The sequence below is a fragment of the Echinops telfairi genome, unplaced genomic scaffold (assembly GCF_000313985.2).
Source record: "Echinops telfairi isolate 266 unplaced genomic scaffold, ASM31398v2 ScPeMD7_7420;HRSCAF=8458, whole genome shotgun sequence".
NCBI classification, from domain to species: domain Eukaryota; kingdom Metazoa; phylum Chordata; class Mammalia; order Afrosoricida; family Tenrecidae; genus Echinops; species Echinops telfairi.
In genome coordinates, this window is record NW_022111320.1 from 48552663 (window position 1) to 48571350 (window position 18688).

At 55.8% G+C, this 18688-nt stretch overlaps 1 protein-coding gene across 4 annotated transcripts in view; it reads left to right on the plus strand.

The window, feature by feature from the left end:
* Positions 1-4429, plus strand: part of PTH1R (parathyroid hormone 1 receptor) — a 25017-nt gene extending 20588 nt beyond the window's left edge. For all 4 annotated transcript variants that reach the window (XM_045297574.1, XM_045297572.1, XM_045297573.1 and 1 more), the window contains 7 exons: positions 229-382; positions 1748-1808; positions 2162-2228; positions 2430-2524; positions 3158-3299; positions 3414-3455; positions 3946-4429. In XM_045297574.1, coding sequence (XP_045153509.1) covers positions 229-382; positions 1748-1808; positions 2162-2228; positions 2430-2524; positions 3158-3299; positions 3414-3455; positions 3946-4305 — 921 coding nt within the window. In that variant the 3' untranslated portion in view covers positions 4306-4429. The remainder of the gene's footprint in view (positions 1-228; positions 383-1747; positions 1809-2161; positions 2229-2429; positions 2525-3157; positions 3300-3413; positions 3456-3945) is intronic.
* Positions 4430-18688: the final 14259 nt, after the last annotated feature.

Here is an 18688-nt window from a genome sequence, read left to right on the forward strand (position 1 = left end):
CCTGCTCGCTCCCGCTGGCTGGACCTCCCCGTGCACCTGCTAAAGCAGAGGTTCTCAACCTGTGGGTCGAGACTCCTTTGGGGGTCGAATGACCCTTTCACAGGGGGCGCCCGATTCATCACAGTAGCAAAATAACAGTGATGAAGTAGCAACGGAAATAATTTTATGGTTGGGGGTCACCACCCCACGAGGAAGGTTGAGAACCACTAATGCAAGCTGGCCTTCCAGGTGGGCTGCCGGGTGGCAGTGACCTTCTTCCTTTACTTCCTGGCCACCAACTACTACTGGATTCTGGTGGAGGGGCTCTACCTGCACAGTCTCATCTTCATGGCCTTCTTCTCAGAGAAGAAGTACCTGTGGGGCTTCACGGTCTTCGGCTGGGGTACGTGGGGTACGTGGGGGGGGGGGGCATGGCGGGCAGACCTGTGAGGTGCAGGTGGAGGGGAGGGGACCACAGGGACCAGGGCAGCTGGCACCCTTGAGGGTTAGCCTGCTCTGCCCACCCTCCTATGATGCTGCCCGGATTGGGAATTCTCCTGGGTTTGCCATGGGAGAGGACCAGGGTCTGTTAGGTCAAGATCCAGCTCGGAATCAGGGCAGGACCTTGGATCAACCTCCATCAGGAGGTGGGGTCTGGCCCAGTCCCTCCACCCTCAGCCCCCTGGGCAAGGCCAGCTTGTGGCAGCTCACCTGAGCTGAGCTGGCAACCTGGGGGTGGGCCATAGGCCCAGCTTCCCTGGAGGCACTGCCCGGCTTTGGCAACACCTCTATAGAGCGGGCTGCTGGGACTCTGCACCCCTCCCAAGCCCCCACGGGCTCCAGGATCAAGTTACCGATAATTGTCCGTTATTGTTGGCAGTTCCAGACCTTGGCTGCACGCTGGGGCATCTGCCCAGACTGCAGAGGGGTGGGCCGGGTGACTCAAGCCCTTCCTACTTCCGTCAGCACCCGGGCCTCAGCCTCAAACCCCACCTCACCCCACCTCTGCCCCCAGAGGCCCTCGGGTCAACAGCCACTGCCCCCCTATCCTTTGGCAGACACCCTGGCCTCACCTCACCCTTGGACTCAAGCCTTTGCGTGGAGTCAGGGGAGGCTGGGCCTGGGCCCAGGGATCAGCCGGGCTCCGAGGGTGGAGGGACAGGGTGATCGGGAGACGTGTAGATGAGAGGCTGTGTGCACAGGGAGGCCCGCTCTGTCCTCAGCATGACGTCAGGTACACCGTGAGCCTCCCAGGGGTGCGCCCAGGCCTAGAATGGGACTGGGGGGGGTGGGGCAGCTCTCCGCCCAGAGACAAAGCACATGGAGGGACACTCCAAGTGGCTCCGGCTGGGCCTCGCAGAGGCTTCCCTGCTCTGGTCCAGCCTAGGGAAACCCTGGCCCCATTCAGCCTTATCCATGGGGTCAGGCAGGGACTTTCAGGCCAAGCTGAGGGGTTGTTAGTACAGAGAAATGGTGGAACTGGGCTCCCTCCTCCCCAAGCCCATGCCAGCAGGTTAGCGTGCACCCCAGGGCGTGCAGTGCATGGGACAGCCTGTCAAAGGGGCAGAAGCACCGAGATGGGGGCCTCAGCTGGGGCCCTGCGGGAGGTTTTGAGGTCACTCGGCATCCCACATGTCCTGAGTGGGTGGGGCAGCGGCAGGGACTGGGTGCTCCAAGCATCCTCAGGAATGAGAGGGTGGGGCTGGCGAGGAGGCTGAGGGGAGAGGCCTGCCCACAGCCCCTCTCAGTCTCTCTCCTCTGCTGACAGGGCTGCCCACCGTCTTTGTGATCACGTGGGTTGCTGTGAGAGCCACCCTGGCCAACACCGGGTAGGTCCCGATGGGGAGGGTGACGGTAGGGGTGGGGGTAGGGAGGGGGACCGACACAGGCTACAGAAGCCTGAGGGGGGCCCCTGCCTCTGGGATGCACACAAGGGGCTCACCTGTCTGTCCTCCTGCCCTGAATGGCCCCTGCTCCGAGACATCCACTGAGCATGCCTCAGCGTCACAGAGGTCACTCCCAAGGGGCCTGTGACAGCTCATGCCTAATACCCCTGTCCTGTGCCCCAACAGCTGCTGGCAGGGCAGACCTGGTCTGGGGGCCTCCCTGGGGGTGGATGCAGCGTGGAAAGGCAGCAGGCAGGCCGGGTTGAGACCTCCTCCCCGCTCACTCTTCCCCGCAGGTGCTGGGATCTGAGCTCCGGGAACAAGAAGTGGATTATCCAGGTTCCCATCCTGGCATCCATTGTGGTGAGCAGGGAGCAGGGGTGGGTGGCTGGCTGGGGACCAGCCTCTGACCAGGAACAGGGGCATGAGGGGACACAGAGACACGGCGGAGCAGAGCCTATGGCGGGGGAGGGGGAGGAGCTCCAAGGCTCCTTGCAGCCCCTCGCCCTGCTAGGTACGGCCTCAGTGCAATCCCTCAGTGCCCCGCCCCCCACCCCCCTACAGCTCAACTTCATCCTCTTCATCAATATCGTGCGGGTACTTGCCACCAAGCTGCGGGAGACCAATGCCGGCCGGTGTGACACAGGGCAGCAGTACCGGTGAGCCACGCCTCCCAGGCCCAGCTGCTGGTGCCAGGGTCTCAGAGCCCCAGCCCCAAGCACAGGAGAGGCAGAGGCCCCACTGGTGAGCCTGTCACCAGGGATGGAGCCAGCTCCGAACTCCCTGACTGTCCCCACTGTAGCGGGCCAGCCGGGAACTCTGACCTGCTCAGCAGTGATGCGGTCCTCCCTATGCTCACCTGGCCCATCCGGGACCTGTGAATGTGAGCTTGCCCCCACGCTGCACCTCCACGCACTGGTGCTGGTGCAGGTGACCCGGAGCAAGTGGGAAATGGCTATCATGGTTCCAGGGAGGAGTGCAGCAGAGGAGAGTGGGAGGAGGCCCTCTTGGAGGGGCTAGCAGGCCCTCGAGGCCAACACGTGTGATTAGGGTCCACTCCTCGAGACTGCTCTGAGGACCCAGGAAGGCTACAAGCCCTTTGCTGGAGAGCAGCCTGTCCTGGGGACCAGATCCAGCGGTCCCATTCCCATGGCCACCACAGCGTTGGGCTCCTTTTGTAGCTTTAGGAACCTGGGGCTGGTAAGGGAGAGGTGGCCTGATACCCGCTGAAGGGAAGCACCTCAGCCCTGACCCTCTTGCCCACCCCGACCCCCACCTCTACCCCCGGCCAGGAAGCTGCTCAAATCCACGCTAGTGCTCATGCCGCTGTTTGGTGTCCACTACATCGTCTTCATGGCCACGCCGTACACTGAGGTCTCAGGGACGCTCTGGCAAATCCAGATGCACTACGAGATGCTCTTCAACTCCTTCCAGGTGCGCAGCCCCGGCCAGGGGGCTGTGGAGGGCGAGCAGGTGGGCGAGGTGGGGGCTGCTTCCGCCTCCACCAGTGGGCTCCGGGCCCTGATCCCCGTCTGCCTCTCCCCACAGGGATTCTTTGTCGCCATCATATACTGTTTCTGCAACGGCGAGGTATGCAGTGGGCAGTGCTGGGGCACAGCAGGGAGGGGATGGGCAGGCAGGGGGTCCTCAAGTCCCGTCCCTCCCTTCCCCAGCCCCACTCTCTCTCTGCCCCTCCGAGAACATCCCCCAGGACTCCCTGAAGGCAGAGACGTCTTTCCGGACGATCCATGCTCAGAGTGTGCTAGGGCTTGTGGGCTCTTGGCTGGCTGGCCTCAGTTCAGGGTGTTTCCATGGCAGCCGTGTGAATGACCTGAGACCCAATGGAAGGGCTCAGGCACCTCGAGGACATTGATCCGGGGCTGGACCGCCCGCAGCCAGGCCCTGGGCTCTGACGATGGGACGTGCTAGGTCACACAGACTGTTCCAGTAACCCTCCTCCGCTATTCCCGCTCGGTGCTGGGTGTCAGGGGCAGGGCAGGACCACTGTTTGGAAGGACATGTGTCACAGGGGCTGGGACGCCCCCTGACAGCGCCCCCCCCCCCCCTGCTGCTGCCCCAGGTACAGGCCGAGATCAAGAAGTCTTGGAGCCGTTGGACGCTGGCACTGGACTTCAAGCGCAAGGCCCGCAGCGGGAGCAGCAGCTATAGCTACGGCCCGATGGTGTCGCACACGAGTGTGACCAACGTGGGCCCCCGCACGGGACTCGGCCTGCCCCTCAGCCCCCGCCTCCTGCCCGCTGCTGCCATCAATGGCCACCCCAAGACAGGGGCCCAAAGCCCAGAGACAGCATCACCCACCAGGGCTGCTCCCAAGGACAACGGTTTCCTCAATGGCTCCTGCTTGGGGCTGGACGAGGAGGCCTCGGGACCGGAGCACTCCCCCGCCCTGCTGCAGGAGGAGTGGGAGACCGTCATGTGACCCGGAGCCAGGGGCTGAACCTGCGGACACAGGGGCAGAAGGACCAAGACCCAGGGGGTTGGGCGGTTGCCCTCTCAGGGCTGGGGTTCAGAGGGAAAAGTGGAAAGAAAAAAACCAAAAGGAAGCAGTGTGTGGCTTCCTTGGTCCGAAGGCCGGCCCCACCCGGGAAGAGCGGGGCTGGGGGCATTGGCGATCGCAGCGGGGTCCCAGCGCAGCAGACTCCGCGCTCGAGGCCCAGGGAGGCTCCGGCTGCTGTGGAGTCGGGGCAGGCGGGGATGGGGCCCCTCATTTCTCTGCCACCTGTTACCGTCTCAGCCACTCACTGCATTCACCCCCAGGCGCCTCTGCCTGCGGGTCCCCGTCACTGCCCCTCACCGCTGTCCCCTCCTGGCTGAGAGCAGATCCTTTGTCCCCCCAACCTGAGGCCCGGCCCCAATGGATCTGGCCTGGCTGCTCCGTGCCCACACTGGGCCTCATGAGCCAGAGAGAGGTGCAGGGACTGCCCATGAAAGACAAGCTCTCTGCTTGGGTTGAGAGCACGGGGGAGCTGCGGCCCGGCCGATCCCTAGCCACTGGGCATCGCCGCCACGCGTGTGTGCATACCACCTGCTCTCATGTCTCACCCTCCCAGCCCACTGCCCGAGCCGTGAGCTCCTCGGCCCCTCCAAGCTCCGGCCGGAATAAGCCCCGTCAGGCCTGAAGTGTGTGCCCCTCCCCGGCCCGCCCTCTGAGGCCCGAGCCCCTCATGCACAGCTCATCCCAGGCTCTTCTCGTGGGTGCAGCACCCAGGAAGTGCTCTCGGTCCCCAGAGGGAGGCTCGAGAAAAGGAGCTAAGGCACTCACCCAGGCATAGCCCCGCCCTGCAGCCTCCCATGTGATGATTGGAATGGCATGGTGCCCCCTGGGAACTCCAGGGGGGGTGACCTGATCAGAGCGGCAGCGGTGGGGTGGAAAGGGGCCCAGGCCAGGTCCTAAGGAGCCCCTGGGCCATGTGGGGGTGCCCAGGGATGCTGGGGGCCGCCAGGCCTGAGCCTTGCTCGAATGTGGGGAGAGGTAGCCTGCAGGAGGCCAGGAAGCAGAGAGGCAGGCCCTTCCGGAAGGAGCCTGGGTGAGGGGCTGGTGGGGGGGCGGGGGGAAGCCTCACTCCCCTCCCTGGGCCTCGCCTCAGAGCCAGGGGACTCCTGGCCACTGGGCCTCTAGGGCAAGTCGTTGTACCCACCCCACAGGCAGGGTCACTGAGGCCCTGAGCTGGGCGAAGGGACCCCTCCTCCCTGCGCACATTTCTAGGTAAGGAAGCAGCTGGAGGCCCACTTGGCTATGAAGCAGACAGCCCCCCTTAGTGCATCCCCCCATCCCCTCGGGGCAGGGCCAGTCTAACTCCCTCTGCCTGGGTATCCCCCAAATAGAGGTCTCCTATTTGGGGGACACTCTCCTCAGGGCAGGGCTGTCAGGTGCCCATGGACAGGGCTGAGTTTGCTCCCTGAGTGTGTGGTCCCCCAGGGTGGAACTGGGGCTCCCCTCAGACCAGGCACCCTGGAGGAAAGCCCGTCACCTTCCTTCAGATGGGATTCCCCAAGACTGGCCTGTGCTTCCTTCCCCGTGGGGCTAAGTGGGCCCGGGCTGCTTGGGTGGTTGCCCCCAGGCTGGCGCAGAAGGCCTTGCCTAGACAAGGGCTGCCCCTCCCTCTGAGTGGATTTGCACCCAGGGCAGGGCCAAGCCTCTTCCTCCCTCAGGCCACCTGTCCTAGATCGGGGCCTAGCCCATCCATCTGGGCCCAAGTCTTCTTCCCCACCAGGCCTCTCCCTGCTCAGAGGCCCCTGGGCCCCACCTGGGCCATCCAGGTGTTGGCAGAGGAAGTGGGAGCCCTCAGAGGGCCTGGCAGGCTGTCAGGACCCTGTTTGCCTTGAACAGGGGCTGGAGCCAGGTGGTCAGTTCTCCCGTCAAGGCCCCAGCGCCCAGCCAGACCACAGGGAGCACACGAATACCAGCCGAGCCGGACCGCAGGGTGGCAGGAAGGAGGGCCCCGACTCCAGACCCACGTCAGGCTGGGGAGGCGGGTGTCCAGGTCCAGCCCCCGTGCGTTGTGGGCATGGGCACAGACGCTGCCCCACTCACCTATCACTCCTAGACCTTGGAAGACCCCGGACGAAATGTGGTGGTGGTGGTTTAAATTCTTTTTCACAAGGGAAGGTGGTGCTGAGGGGGCAAAGAGCAGGGTGGTGGTGGTGGTAGTGGTGTGTGTATGGCGTGGCAGGGTGGTGGGGTGGTAGTGGTGTGTGGCATGGCAGGGTGTGGTAGTGGTGTGTGTGTGTGGCGGCTGGTTCTGTGTGGCATGGCAGGGTGGTAGTGGTGTGTGTGGTGTGGCAGGGTGGGTAGTGAGTGGAGAGGGGCTTCACCTAGAGAACCAGGCCCCAGGGAGAAACCATTTCATGGTGAGCAGATGTGGTAGAGACAGCTATGTGGTGTGTCGGTCAGGGGAGGGTCTGAGGCTCTTGGGTCAGGCGAGGGCCAAGGGGTGGGCATGGGAGAGAGCGCTGTGCCCACCGGCAGCCTGTGAGCCCCAGGTTAGTGGCCTGCACATAGTCAGCCCCGCCCTCCCTGGGGACGTGGTCTCGGGGTGGACACACTCCAGAGGCGGAGTCTGCAAGTTCTTGAGGGGACAACCTGCTCTGGGAGTTGAGATGGGTGAGAAGAGGGCACCCCCGTCAAGGGAAGGAGTGGGGGGTGGAGGGGGCGGTGAGGGTACTACTGGGTTCTGGCAGAGACTGGGTTGGGCCCAGCTTGTTAGGGCTGATAGCCCCTTAGCCAACTCCAGGAGCCTGATCCCAGCCCGAGCCAGCCATGGCCAACTGGAAAGGGTCTTAGCAGAGTACCTGCCGTGCCAGGCCAGGTGGGGCAGAGGGGCCCTGAGCCCTGGCTGGCTCGCTCTAGGTGCTGTGTGACCCCAACAGGCCACCTTCCCTCTCTGACCCCCGTTTCTCCTCTGAGGGTAGGCTCCTGCCTGGGGCTGGTCTGCGTGGGCTCAGTGCTGCTCTGTGCTCTCCCAGGTGCCCAGGGTGGGTGTGGCTGCTTCAGTGGGACCCTCTCTTTCCCTTGCGCCTTGTGAAACCCAAGATCGGAACAACATGCCCAATCGACAGGTTCCCTCCTTCCTCAGCATAATGGCCGAGGGCAATGGATACTGGAGACAAAGGGGGTCAGGTGCAGATCTGTGCAGAGTGGCTTTGTCCAGGTTCTGGGGTGGGGCCTGGGCAGGGAAAGGAAGCAGAAGCCCACTCTGGGGACATAGGTCCTTTCATCCATCTGGGGGGTTGGGGAGGGGGCGGGGGGCCTGGGGGCACCTCCAGGTTCCCACGTAAATTATGCAGGGGCTCTTTAGACCTGTCCCCTGTTCGAGTTTCAGATTTGATGGGGGTATGGAAGAAGCGTGTCTCAAGCTCTGCCCACCCCCCCGCACCCCAAAGCTCCCTGATGGGAGGTTTTTCAGTGCTTCCTCAGGGACAATGACAGCCACTGGGACATCTCCAGGGTCTCTGGCAGGAAGGAGCTCTGCAGACATGGAGCCCCCGAGGCCCCCACTGGCTTTGCTTTCCGATGACAGACGGGGCACCCCGGGGAAAGGCTGGCTGGACAGCGGTGGCTCTAGCACTCCACAGGGTGGGCTCTGGGCCCCTCCAAACCCTCTTCTCGGCTTTCAGTGTCAGTGGCTCCAACCCATGGCCCCACCTTCCCCCTGCTGCATGCTCCTGTCCGCCCAGCACTGCTTGTCCCTCGGGGATCCTGGTGGCTCGCCCCCTCCTCCTGCTCCAGCCCTTATAAAAGCCAGCCTTGGCCTGCACCACACCCTGGCCCTTCCCCAGAGCCACACTGATAGGCCCCCTGGCCCCAACAGGCTCCCTCACATTGGCGACACAGAGGCTGTGCTGTGTGCCCGTTCCTAGGCCTGTGCTTACGGCTGTCTGTCTGAGGGGAGGTGTAGACTTGTGCTGTTTGTGATCATAAACACACGTGTCTGTCTTCATGCCCATCTCTGTGGTTGTGGTGGGCCTACCTATTGGCGTGTCTCTGTGAGTCTGTTCGTGGGTCTGTTTCTATGTGGACCCGTGTCTGTGTGTGCTCACGTGTTTGCCCTGTGTACGCGTGTGCGCAGGCCCCGTGTCCTCCGTGGCGCATGTGTGCAGGCCCTCGTGTCCTCCGTGGGACGCTGTGTGTCTGTGTCTGTGTGCGTGTCTGTGTGGGAGCGAGGGCTCAGAATGCTGCCTGTGGTGGAACTTGGCCCCCCGGCATGTTTGGGTTGGCTCTCGCAGTATTTTCAACTTCATGAGCCAACATTTAAAAATCAGGATATTTCACATAAAATTCCAGCTTTCCAGCTTCTCTTAAAAATTCAGAAGCCCTGGCAGCCCTGGGCCTGAGTTCCCAGGAGCCCACGCTCCCCCTTCCCCCTGCTGCCTCACCCCTTCCCGCTCCACAGCCTCCCCGCCTGTCTGGCCCACCAGCGTCTGGAGGGCAGAGACATTTGTGACCCCAGAGTATGTGGTCCAGCGTCTGGAGGGCAGAGACATTTGTGACCCCAGAGTATGTGGTCACAACCAGTGTGAGTGGGCTATTGGGAAGCACAGGCACCAGTGTGTATATGTGTGTGTGTGTGTGTGTGTGTGTGACATCCGGGGTGTGGGTGTGGATTGGGAGGATGCTGTGTCTGTGAGACAAGTCTGCGTGTGGATGGGGGGTGCCCAGGGGTGTGAATGAGCAAGACCCAGTCCGTGTGTAGATGGGTGTGTGTGTGTGTGTGTGTGTGTGTGTAAGTATGTGTATCTGTGTGAGGTAAAACTGTGCCCTGAATACCACACACATCTCAGTGTGTGTGAGATACACCTATGTCCACACGCATGCACGGAGCTGCAGTGGGTACGTGTATGTATGTGTGTGTTGAGGGCGGGACGTGGCCGTGGTCGTCGCCGTGTGGAGTGTGTGGGTCACTGCGGTCTGGCATGCTGTGCACAAGGGCCTCTTCCGGCCTTTGAGGGAGAATTGGGTTCCTGGCTGCTGGCTGCTCCTGTGGGCTGTATTTCTGTCTCCACGCCCGCCGGAGGCCTGAGTAATGGGAACATTGAACAAAAACCAGTAAATACATACAGAAGGGACAGGCTGGCCAGGCGGCTTGGCCCGGATGCCCCGGGCCAGTCCAGGCTGCCAGTGCCCGGTGGGCCAGGCCTGAGGCGGGGGGCTGGGGGTGGGATGCAGGGACTGTAGCCCCCACTACACAGCATACAGTCTGCCCCACTGCCCACCTGGTGTGTGAGTCCCCCACAGGCCACCTGGATGTCCCCTGGGTCAATGCTGGGCACCATGGGAGTTTGGCACCCAGCAGCAGAGGCTCAGGAGATGCTTAGACCTGACCCCGGGCACACACAGCCTGACCTCTCTGGGAGGCCGCTTCCCAGCCAGGGTGCAGAGGTCTGCAGCCCAGGGGTTCAACCACACAGGCTTCCAGCACATGCAGACCCCTTCACAGCTCAAGGGGGCGGGAGAACTCTGAACACCCCGGAATGCCTGGAACCTGCAGTGGCTGGGCATGTGGGGAGGTGAGTGGAGTGTTCTCTCCAGGACCTGGCCCCCTGCTAAGCTTCAGGTGGCCTGGACCCCTCTCTGGGCCATGCCCCATGTGGAACCAACACTAACAAAGAGCACAGATCCGGCAAAGGGGAGGGCTGCCCCAGAGAGGTGCTGGCGGGCAGCCGTGGGGGAAAAGCAGGTTCCCTCAGGGGTCGGTCTGTCTCCTGCTGCCCCCCAGTGGCCACGGGTGGACACAGCTTTGTGGAAATGCCCTCCTGGCTGAGTCAACTCGGGAGGGCCCCCCCCACCTGGACACCAAATCCCCTCCACGACCACACCCCTTAAATCTTCCAGACTGGTCCGGAGGGAAAGAGCTCAGCTCCAGGCACAGGCACCCCTCCACCCCCGAGCCCGCTGGGAAGTCACGGCCACCCCGAAGCACCTGGAGCAGTACCCCACGAGGCGGGCGCTCAGGACGTGTGTTGAAGGGATGGCCGCACCTCCTAGCTCCTGGGACAGCCCCTGGAGGAAGGTCGGGGTTTCGGGGAGAGGCCACCTTGATGAGTGGTCATCTCCCCTGCCGGAGCTGTTCCCCTGAAGCTGAGCGGAACTCCCCATGCTGCACACTGGACAGGCAGGGTCTGTGGAAACAGACCTGCTCACCCTGGCCACTCTCACACACGTGTCCCTGTTGCCCACGGGGCAAGACAATCGCTTCCCCTCGTGACTCTAGGACAGCTCCTGTCCAGACTCCTAAACCCCACATTCCCCACTACGGCCCTGAGGACCCCAGGTCTCATCTCCTCTGACTCGGAAACCCCAGGCCTGGGTCTCTGGACGTCAGGGTGCGGTAGAGAAGAGACATCATGGCTACAGAACACAAGCTGCCTGGAGGGTTCTTGAGCAGGAAGGGCATGGGAGTGTGGCTGGCTATCTTGGAGAGTGCGTGGTGACTGAGGGCCCTGGTCAGAGCTAGCGCATCTCCTCAGTCCTGCAATCAAGAGGCTCCTGGGAACAGAGAGTCCCCCTCCGTCTCGCCGACAGGGCCAGGACTCGGTCTTCTTGAACAAACCACGAACGACCCCATCTCACCTGCCAGAGGGCTGCGATCCAGATTCCACAATGTTTGCTTTCGTCTTGTTTGAAAACACGAAAGAACACACACACACACACACATACACACTACTGATGTGCTTTATCAGGAACCCTGGTGGCACTGCTGTGCAAACTCTGGACTGCTAACCTCAACGTTGGTGGTTCAAACCCATCAACTACTCCTGGGGAGAGAGATGAGGCTCTCTGTTGCTGTGAAGATTCACAGCCTTCCACACCCCCAGAGGGGTCATCATGAGTTGCAATCGGCTCCATGGCAGTGGGTTAACGTGGTTTATTCGTTCCTTTGCTCACCATTTACATTTTTTAAGGAAAAAAACCAACAACTTAGTTTTCAGTAATTAGGTCCACAGGAAGTTACACCGATATTACAGAAAAACACCGTCAATGCCTCATGCCACCTCCTCTGGTGGTTGCTTCTTACATCACCATAGTGTCTTAGCAAAACCAGGGGCTTACACTGGGATGTGTTTAGTTCCACCACTACAATCGAGGTACCGAGTCATTTGATCACAAAGATCTCTCTTGAACTCCCCTTGAGTCACACCCACTCCTCCCCATGTCCCCACACTTCTGGGCGATCACGAGTCTGTTCTGTATGTCATTTCAAGAAGGTTCTAGACATGGCACATAAAGAGCCTGTCTTTTCCCCCCACTCTGCATGCCCTTGAGACTCAGCTCACTATTGTGCCCACAACGGTTGGTTCCTTCTGTTTGCTTGGCATCCCGCGTTGTGGGACTGGTTTGTTTAACCAGTTGCCACCTTTCGAAGGGCATGTCCCACCCTCGCCTCCTAGTGGTTCGTGACAAGTAAAGGCGCTGTGACTGTGGTGCCCAGGCTTTTGGGTCATCATGTCTCTTTCTCTGAGATTAATGCCAGAGGAATGACGGCTGGGCCGGGCCATACATTTGTGCTCAGTTTCCCCTTGGGGGTCTGTTAAGATGAGTTCCAGGGTGCTGGCACCATTGAAGAGTCAGACTCCGCCTCCTTGCCACACGGTGTTGTCGCCCTTTCTTAGTTTAGCTGTTGGAGCAGGTGGTGACTGATCCTTCCTCGGGGTCTTGAATTTGCCTCTTTGGTGGTTAGTGATGTTGAAGATTGCTTCCTGTGCTTACTAGCCTCATCAGTGAAATGCTCTGAACATCTTTTGCCCGTTTTCCAATTGAATTGCTTTTAGCTGTTGAGTTTTTAAAGGGTTTGATGTGAGTGAGCCCTTTGTCCCTGTGTGGTTGGCAAGGATGCTCCCGGTCTGTGCTGGTCCTTTCATTCTCTCCACGGGGTCTTCCTCAAACAAAGGCTTTGATGTTGGCCAAGACAAATGTATCCTTTTTTCTTTGTGGGTCTGGCTTTTGTCTTACGCCTAAGAACTCTCCCCTAAGCCCTGGGTCCGGAAGACTGACTGCCAAAGGCTTGGTAGTTTTGCATTTCACATTTAAATCTAAGTTCCATTCTGGATTTGTGTCCCTTTTAATTTAGTAAAATGTTATTGTTCCAAGTGTACAGTTGGCTGGGCTTCTTCACTGGCAGGCATCTGCCCCGGCAGCTGGGCGCCTCCACCTTGGTGTGTCCAGTCTCAGTAACTTGAGCTCTTTCTTAACAGCTTGGTAAGTGCTTTCCTAAGGAACTCCTGGAGGGCTGCCTGGGTCAGTGGATGGACCTTGGGTCTTCAGTCTCTCAGAGATAACAGCGGGGTGATAAGGTTATAGTTGGGAACTTCTTGGCAGAGCTCGTCATACGTAGCTTTGTCCACTAAGACCAAGTTACCGAGCTTGTCCCGAACTTGACCTTTGGATTTCTTTTTGGCCTTGCCCTTGGGTTTGTTCACGGCGTCTTTTGGTTTTCCTTGGCTGACTTTCCAGCGTGGCATCTTCTTCTTGTCCCTGGGGGGCATCGTGAAGCTTGGAGTGCAACCTGTGGGGGCAAAGCTTTCTAAGACATTGGACCTCCGAGTTGATTTTTGATCAGTCCGAGGTTTAGGTTGAAGTTTGCGTTTCTATCTATTGCTATCCAATTCCTCCAGCACCATTTATGGGAAAGATGATTCTTTCTCAACTGAACTGTTTGGGGCCACTTGTGGGTCCTCCTGTCTCACTGATCTCTGTGACTGTCTCCCTCCCCACCAGACAGTTTTGAGCCTGGAGCTGTGTAAGTCTTGGGATGGACAGGGATATTCCTCCTGCCTGGATTCTTTGAGATTGTTTTAGCTATGCTAGTTCATTTCCAAACACATTTTAGAATAATCTCACCTTATTTTAAAAAGGTATTGGCAAAAAAAAAAAAAAGGTATTGGCATGCATTACAGGAATTGATGGTGCCCGGCTATTACGAGATAGAGAGTCTGGGATCTTAAAGGTTTGAAGTTAAACAAGCAGGGAAGCAAGCAAGCCCACACGGAGAAGCACACCAGCCTGTGTGATCACGAGGTGTCCACGGGATCAGGTATCAGGCATCAGAAGACCCAAAACAAACAACCATTTCGATATGAACGAAGGGGGTTGGAATAGAGACCCAAAGCCCATCTGTAGACAATTGGACATCCCCTCACAGAAGGTCACAAGGAAGGGATGAGTCAGCCAGGGTGCAGTATAGCACCAACAAAACACACAATATTCCTCTGGTTCTTTAATGCGTCCTCTACCCCCACACTCATGACCCCAGTTCTATCTTACAAATCCGGCTAGACCAGAGCATGTATACTGGCAGAGATAGGAGCTCTGGACACAGAATGCAGGATGGATAAACCCCTCAGGACCAATAATGAGAGTAGTGATACCATAAGGAGCCGGGGAAGACAAGGAGTTAGAAAGGGGGAACTGATTGCAATGATCGACATACAACCCACCCAACCCCCAGAGAGGCAAACAATAGAAATGTGGGTAAAGAGAGACAGCAGATGGTGTAAAATATGAAAATAAAAACAATTTATAAATTATCAAGGGTTCATGAGGGTGGGAGAGGAAGGGGAAAAAAGAGGAACTGTTACCAAGGGTTCAAGTAGAAAAAAATATTTTGGAAATGATGATGGCAACATATGCACAAATGGGCTTGATACAATTGATGTATGGATTATTGTTAAGAGCCCCCGATAAAATGATTTATTAAAATAAAAAAATAGATAGTCTTTATTGAGTGATTTTCCCTCTATCCTTCTCTGAGTTCATGAATGAGTGTTAAGATCTTGGTAGATGTTTTTTCTGCACCAGTTAGTAACATCGTGGAATTGCTATTCTTTAGCCTATTAATAGAATGGAGTAAAATCGTTTTTTGAAATATCAAACCTTTGTATTCCATTGGTCTCGATCCATATCCCCCACCCCTCCGCCCCCACGCACACTTTTCTAAGTTCTCTTTGCTAATGGTTAGCTGAGGATTTTGGCGTCTGGACCATGAGAGGTGGTGTTGTGGTTCTCAGGTGGCGTCCAGCCAGTTCCAGCTCATAGAAGCCCTGTGTCCAGCAGAACAAAGCACCGCCAGCCCCCTGCCTTCCTGCCCACTGTTCTTCTGCCTGGGCCCGTCCACGAGGCCCTGCGCCAATCCAGCTTGCCGAAGGTCTTCCTCCTTTTGCCGCCCCTCGACTTTGCTAAGCATGATGTCCTTCTCCCTTGACAACATGACCACAGAGCAGGAGATGAAGTCTTGCTAAGGCAGTGGTTCTCCACCTTCCTCATGCCGCGGCCCGTCCATACAGTTCCTCAGGTGTGGTGACCCCCAACCATAACATTATTTTCGTTGCTACCTCATAACTGTCATTTTGCTACTGTTATGAATCATCATGCAAATATCTGATAGGCAGGATGTATTTTCATTGTTACAAACTGAACATCATTAAAGCATAGTGATTAATCACAAAAACAATATGTAATTATATATTGTGAAATATTTATTTCTAATGACAAATAAATGAAACATTGTCTTGAAGCATGGTGTAGCGTGGGTAACAGTCTTCACACCATATGTGGGCGTGTCTACATGTGGGCGGACCCGCCTGGAGATGGATGGAGGAGCGGTATCCATCGGGAATATGTGTTTTCTGATGGTCTTAGGCGACCCCTGTGAAAGGATCGTTCTACCTCCAAAGGGGTCTCGACCCACAGATTGAGAACCGCTGCTCTAAGGAGCGTCGGGATGTCCTTCTTCCAAGACAGATCTGTTTGTTCCTTTGAAGGTCCTTGGGGCTTTCCGTATTCTCTGCCTGCTGGGCAGAGAATGCATCGTCATTCAAATGCATCGATTCTTCTCCACTCTTGCTTACTCAAACAGCGTCGGACTTTCACAGGCACGGGAGGCCGGCCGTGGAAACACCATGGCTTGGGTCAGGTGCACCCTAGTCTTCAAAGTAACCACCCCACTTTTCAGCAAGGTAAGAGGTCATAAGCAGCACACTCACCCAATGCAATGTGCCTTCTATTTATTTATTGTTTTGACTGCTGCTTCCCAAACAAGAAGAAATCCCTAACAACTTCCACTTTTTCCCCATTCCGCCTGATGTTCCCTATTGATCCAGTTGTGAGAAAATTTGGGTTTTCGTTACATTGAGTTACAAACCATACTGAAGGCTGCAATCCTTGATCTTCATCAACTGCTTTAAGTCTCCTCCTGATCTTCATCAACTGCTTCAAATCCTCCTCCTGATCTTCATCAACTGCTTTAAGTCCTCCTCCTCAATCACCAAACAAGATTGCGTCATCTGCACATCGCGGGTGGTTAATTAACTTCCTCTAACCATGATGTCAAATTCTTCTTCATATAATCCAGTTTTTCTGGCGATTTGCTCAACATATAGACTGAACAAGCATGGTGAGAGGATGCAGCCCTGACACACACCTCTCCTGATTCTAAACCATGCCGTCTTTCCCTCATTCTGTCTGCACTGCCGCCTCGTGATCCGTGGACAAGTTCCTCGGGCCCGGGGAAGTGTTCTAGAACTCCCATTCTTCTCAAGGTGATCCACAGTTTATTATGGCCCACCCAGTCGAATGCTTTTGCAAAGTCAATAAAACACAAGTAAATATCTTTCTGGTGTTCTTTGCTTTGAGCCAAGATCCATCTGACATCAGCAACGAGATCTCTTGTTCCACATTCTCTTCTGAATCCGCCTAAATCTCTAGCACCTTTGAATGTACTGCTGCAACCATATTTGGATGTTCTTTGGCAAACTTTGAGCATTCTGTTGGGTCACCTTTCTTTGGAATGGGTATATATGGATCTCTTCCAGTCAGTTGGCCAAGGAGTCGTCTTCTAAATTTCATGGCACAGACAAGAGTGATTTCAGTGCCTCATCAGTTTATTGAAATATTTCAGTGGGTATTCCATCAATTTCCCGAGCCTTGTTCTTGGCCAATGGTTTCAGTGAACTTCAAGCTTCTTCCTGCAGCACCATTGGCTCTTGCTCATATGCTGCCTCCTGAAATGGTGGGATGTTGACTAGTTCTTTGGGGTAGAGTGACTGTATTCTTCCCTCCTTCTTTTGATGTTTCCTGCATCATTCTATATTTTGCCCATCAAATCTTTCAATCTTGAAGTTCAAGGCTTGATTTTTTCTTGAGGTCTCTCAGTGTAAGATATTCTGAGCGTGTGCTTCCTTTTTGGTTTTCTAACGTTAGGGCTGTGCGCATTTCTTTATTTTACTTTGTCTTCTCGAGCTGAATTCAGCTCTTTGGTTTTATCATTTCTTCCATGTGCCTTAACTACTCTACGATTAAGAGCAAATTTCAGAGTCTCTTCGGACGTCCAAGCTGATCTTTTGCTTTCTTCATGTATGATGTTCTTGATGTCACTCCAGGGCTCATCACGTCTTCCGTCATTCGTGTTCAATGCATCAAACCTGTTCTTGAGGTGTTCTCAAAATTCGGGTGGGATAGGCTCAAGGTCATACGAAGGAGGAATAGGCTGTCCACTTCTGAGGAATTAAGCCACTGAAAACCTCATGGGAAGAATCTAAACATTGTTTGTTAGTCTGGGTACTTTAGAGAAACAAATCCACAGAAGCTCATGTATAAGAGAGAGTTTTATATAAAGGGTAAGTGTGCATCAAGAAAACATCCCAACCCAGTGCTGCCCAAGCCAAGTCCAACATTAGCCCATATGTCCAACACCAATCCACAAAGTCCTCCTCCATCTCACAAAACACACACTATGATGCCGACTGCAGGAGGAAAGCCGAGTCAGTGAACGTGTAAACATCTCAGCACTGGCAAGGGGCTCCACACGGGTGCTTCAGCACCCAGAGCTCCATCGGGGTAGGTCCATGCTGCTTCTCCTTGGGGATGTTTTGCAGGAAGTGAGCCTTGCCAGCTGAAACAGGGAACTGGCTAAAGCAGCTGCACCCTGGCCCGACCATCAGAAAGCAAGAGACCCAAGAACTAGAAAGGCGAGTCTCATTGAGCCATTTATCTCTCCGCCCTTCAATTAACCCCACATGTGTTTATCAGCCAGGTTGGCACAATAAACTTTAACTATCGCACATTGTTAGATACTGAAAACCTCATGAAAAGAAATAGAACAATATCACAGATAGTGCCAGAAGACGAGAGAAGGTGCTCAAAATACGACTGCGGAAGAGTGCCTTCTCAAAGTAGAGGCGCCCATATGATGTGGATGGAGAAGCCTATGGGAGTGAAGTGTTTAGTACCTTCATGGGGCATGACTCCAAATAAGAGCAAACGGCTGCAAACATCAATTAATAATCAGAACTTGAAAGGTCTGAAGAAGCTAGGAACATTGAGAGTTGTGAAAAAGGAAATGGAAGGTAGGCATCAGTTAGCTGAAATGGACTGGCATGGGCCATTTTGAAACAGAAAGGGTACGCTGGAAACGAAACAATCCAGAGGCATAGAGCTTTGCTCATCATCGAAAAGGACACTTCAAGAGCTAGTTTGAAGCACAGTGCTGTTTGTGATAGGATTACATCTATCCGCCTTGAAGGAAATCCAATGAACACAACTATTACTGACCAACAACAAAAGCTGCTGATAAAGAAATTGAAGAATTCTACCAAAGACTTCTGTCTGAAATGGATCAAATGCACAATCAAGAGGCGCTGAAAATGACTGGCGAGGGGAATGCAAAAGTTGGAAACAAAGGAGTGATAATTAGAAACTATGACCCTAGTCCTTCTCAAGTGACATGGGTTAAGCATTGGGTTGCTAATTGGAAGGTCAGCAGTTCAAATCCACCAGTTGTTTTACTAAGGAAAGATAAGACTGTCTATTGCTGTAATTAAAAAGTTTTAAAATTGTATAGCCTCTGAAACCCAAGGGAGCGTTTCTACTCTATCATCCAGTGTCCCTGTGAGTCAGAATCTGTCTGATGGCAATGGGTAGCCAGTCCGGGAAGGGCAGCCTTGTGCTCAGGGGAATTGCTTTGGTGTGCCCTCAATGAAAATTGGGGCACCGGGGCTGCATGTTCATGAGTAACACCCCGACTAACCTTAACGCTTTGCTACTTGATTGTATCCCAGTCAAGGCCCTTCTCTCATTCTAGTCTAGCCCAGGAGAACACGAAATTGACCTGCTGTCAAACGTGACTTGGTATTGGTCTTTCTTTGCTAGTCCTGTTCTGTGTCTAGGCAGGCGACTGTGAACCCTTTGGACACCATCAGGACCCCGTGTGATGGTCTCCTCCATCATGACGGTCACTGTCTTGGCTTTGTCTTGTTCGGGACTTAGTAAGAGGGTCTCTATGAGATGTACAGTGAACCCTCGTTTATCA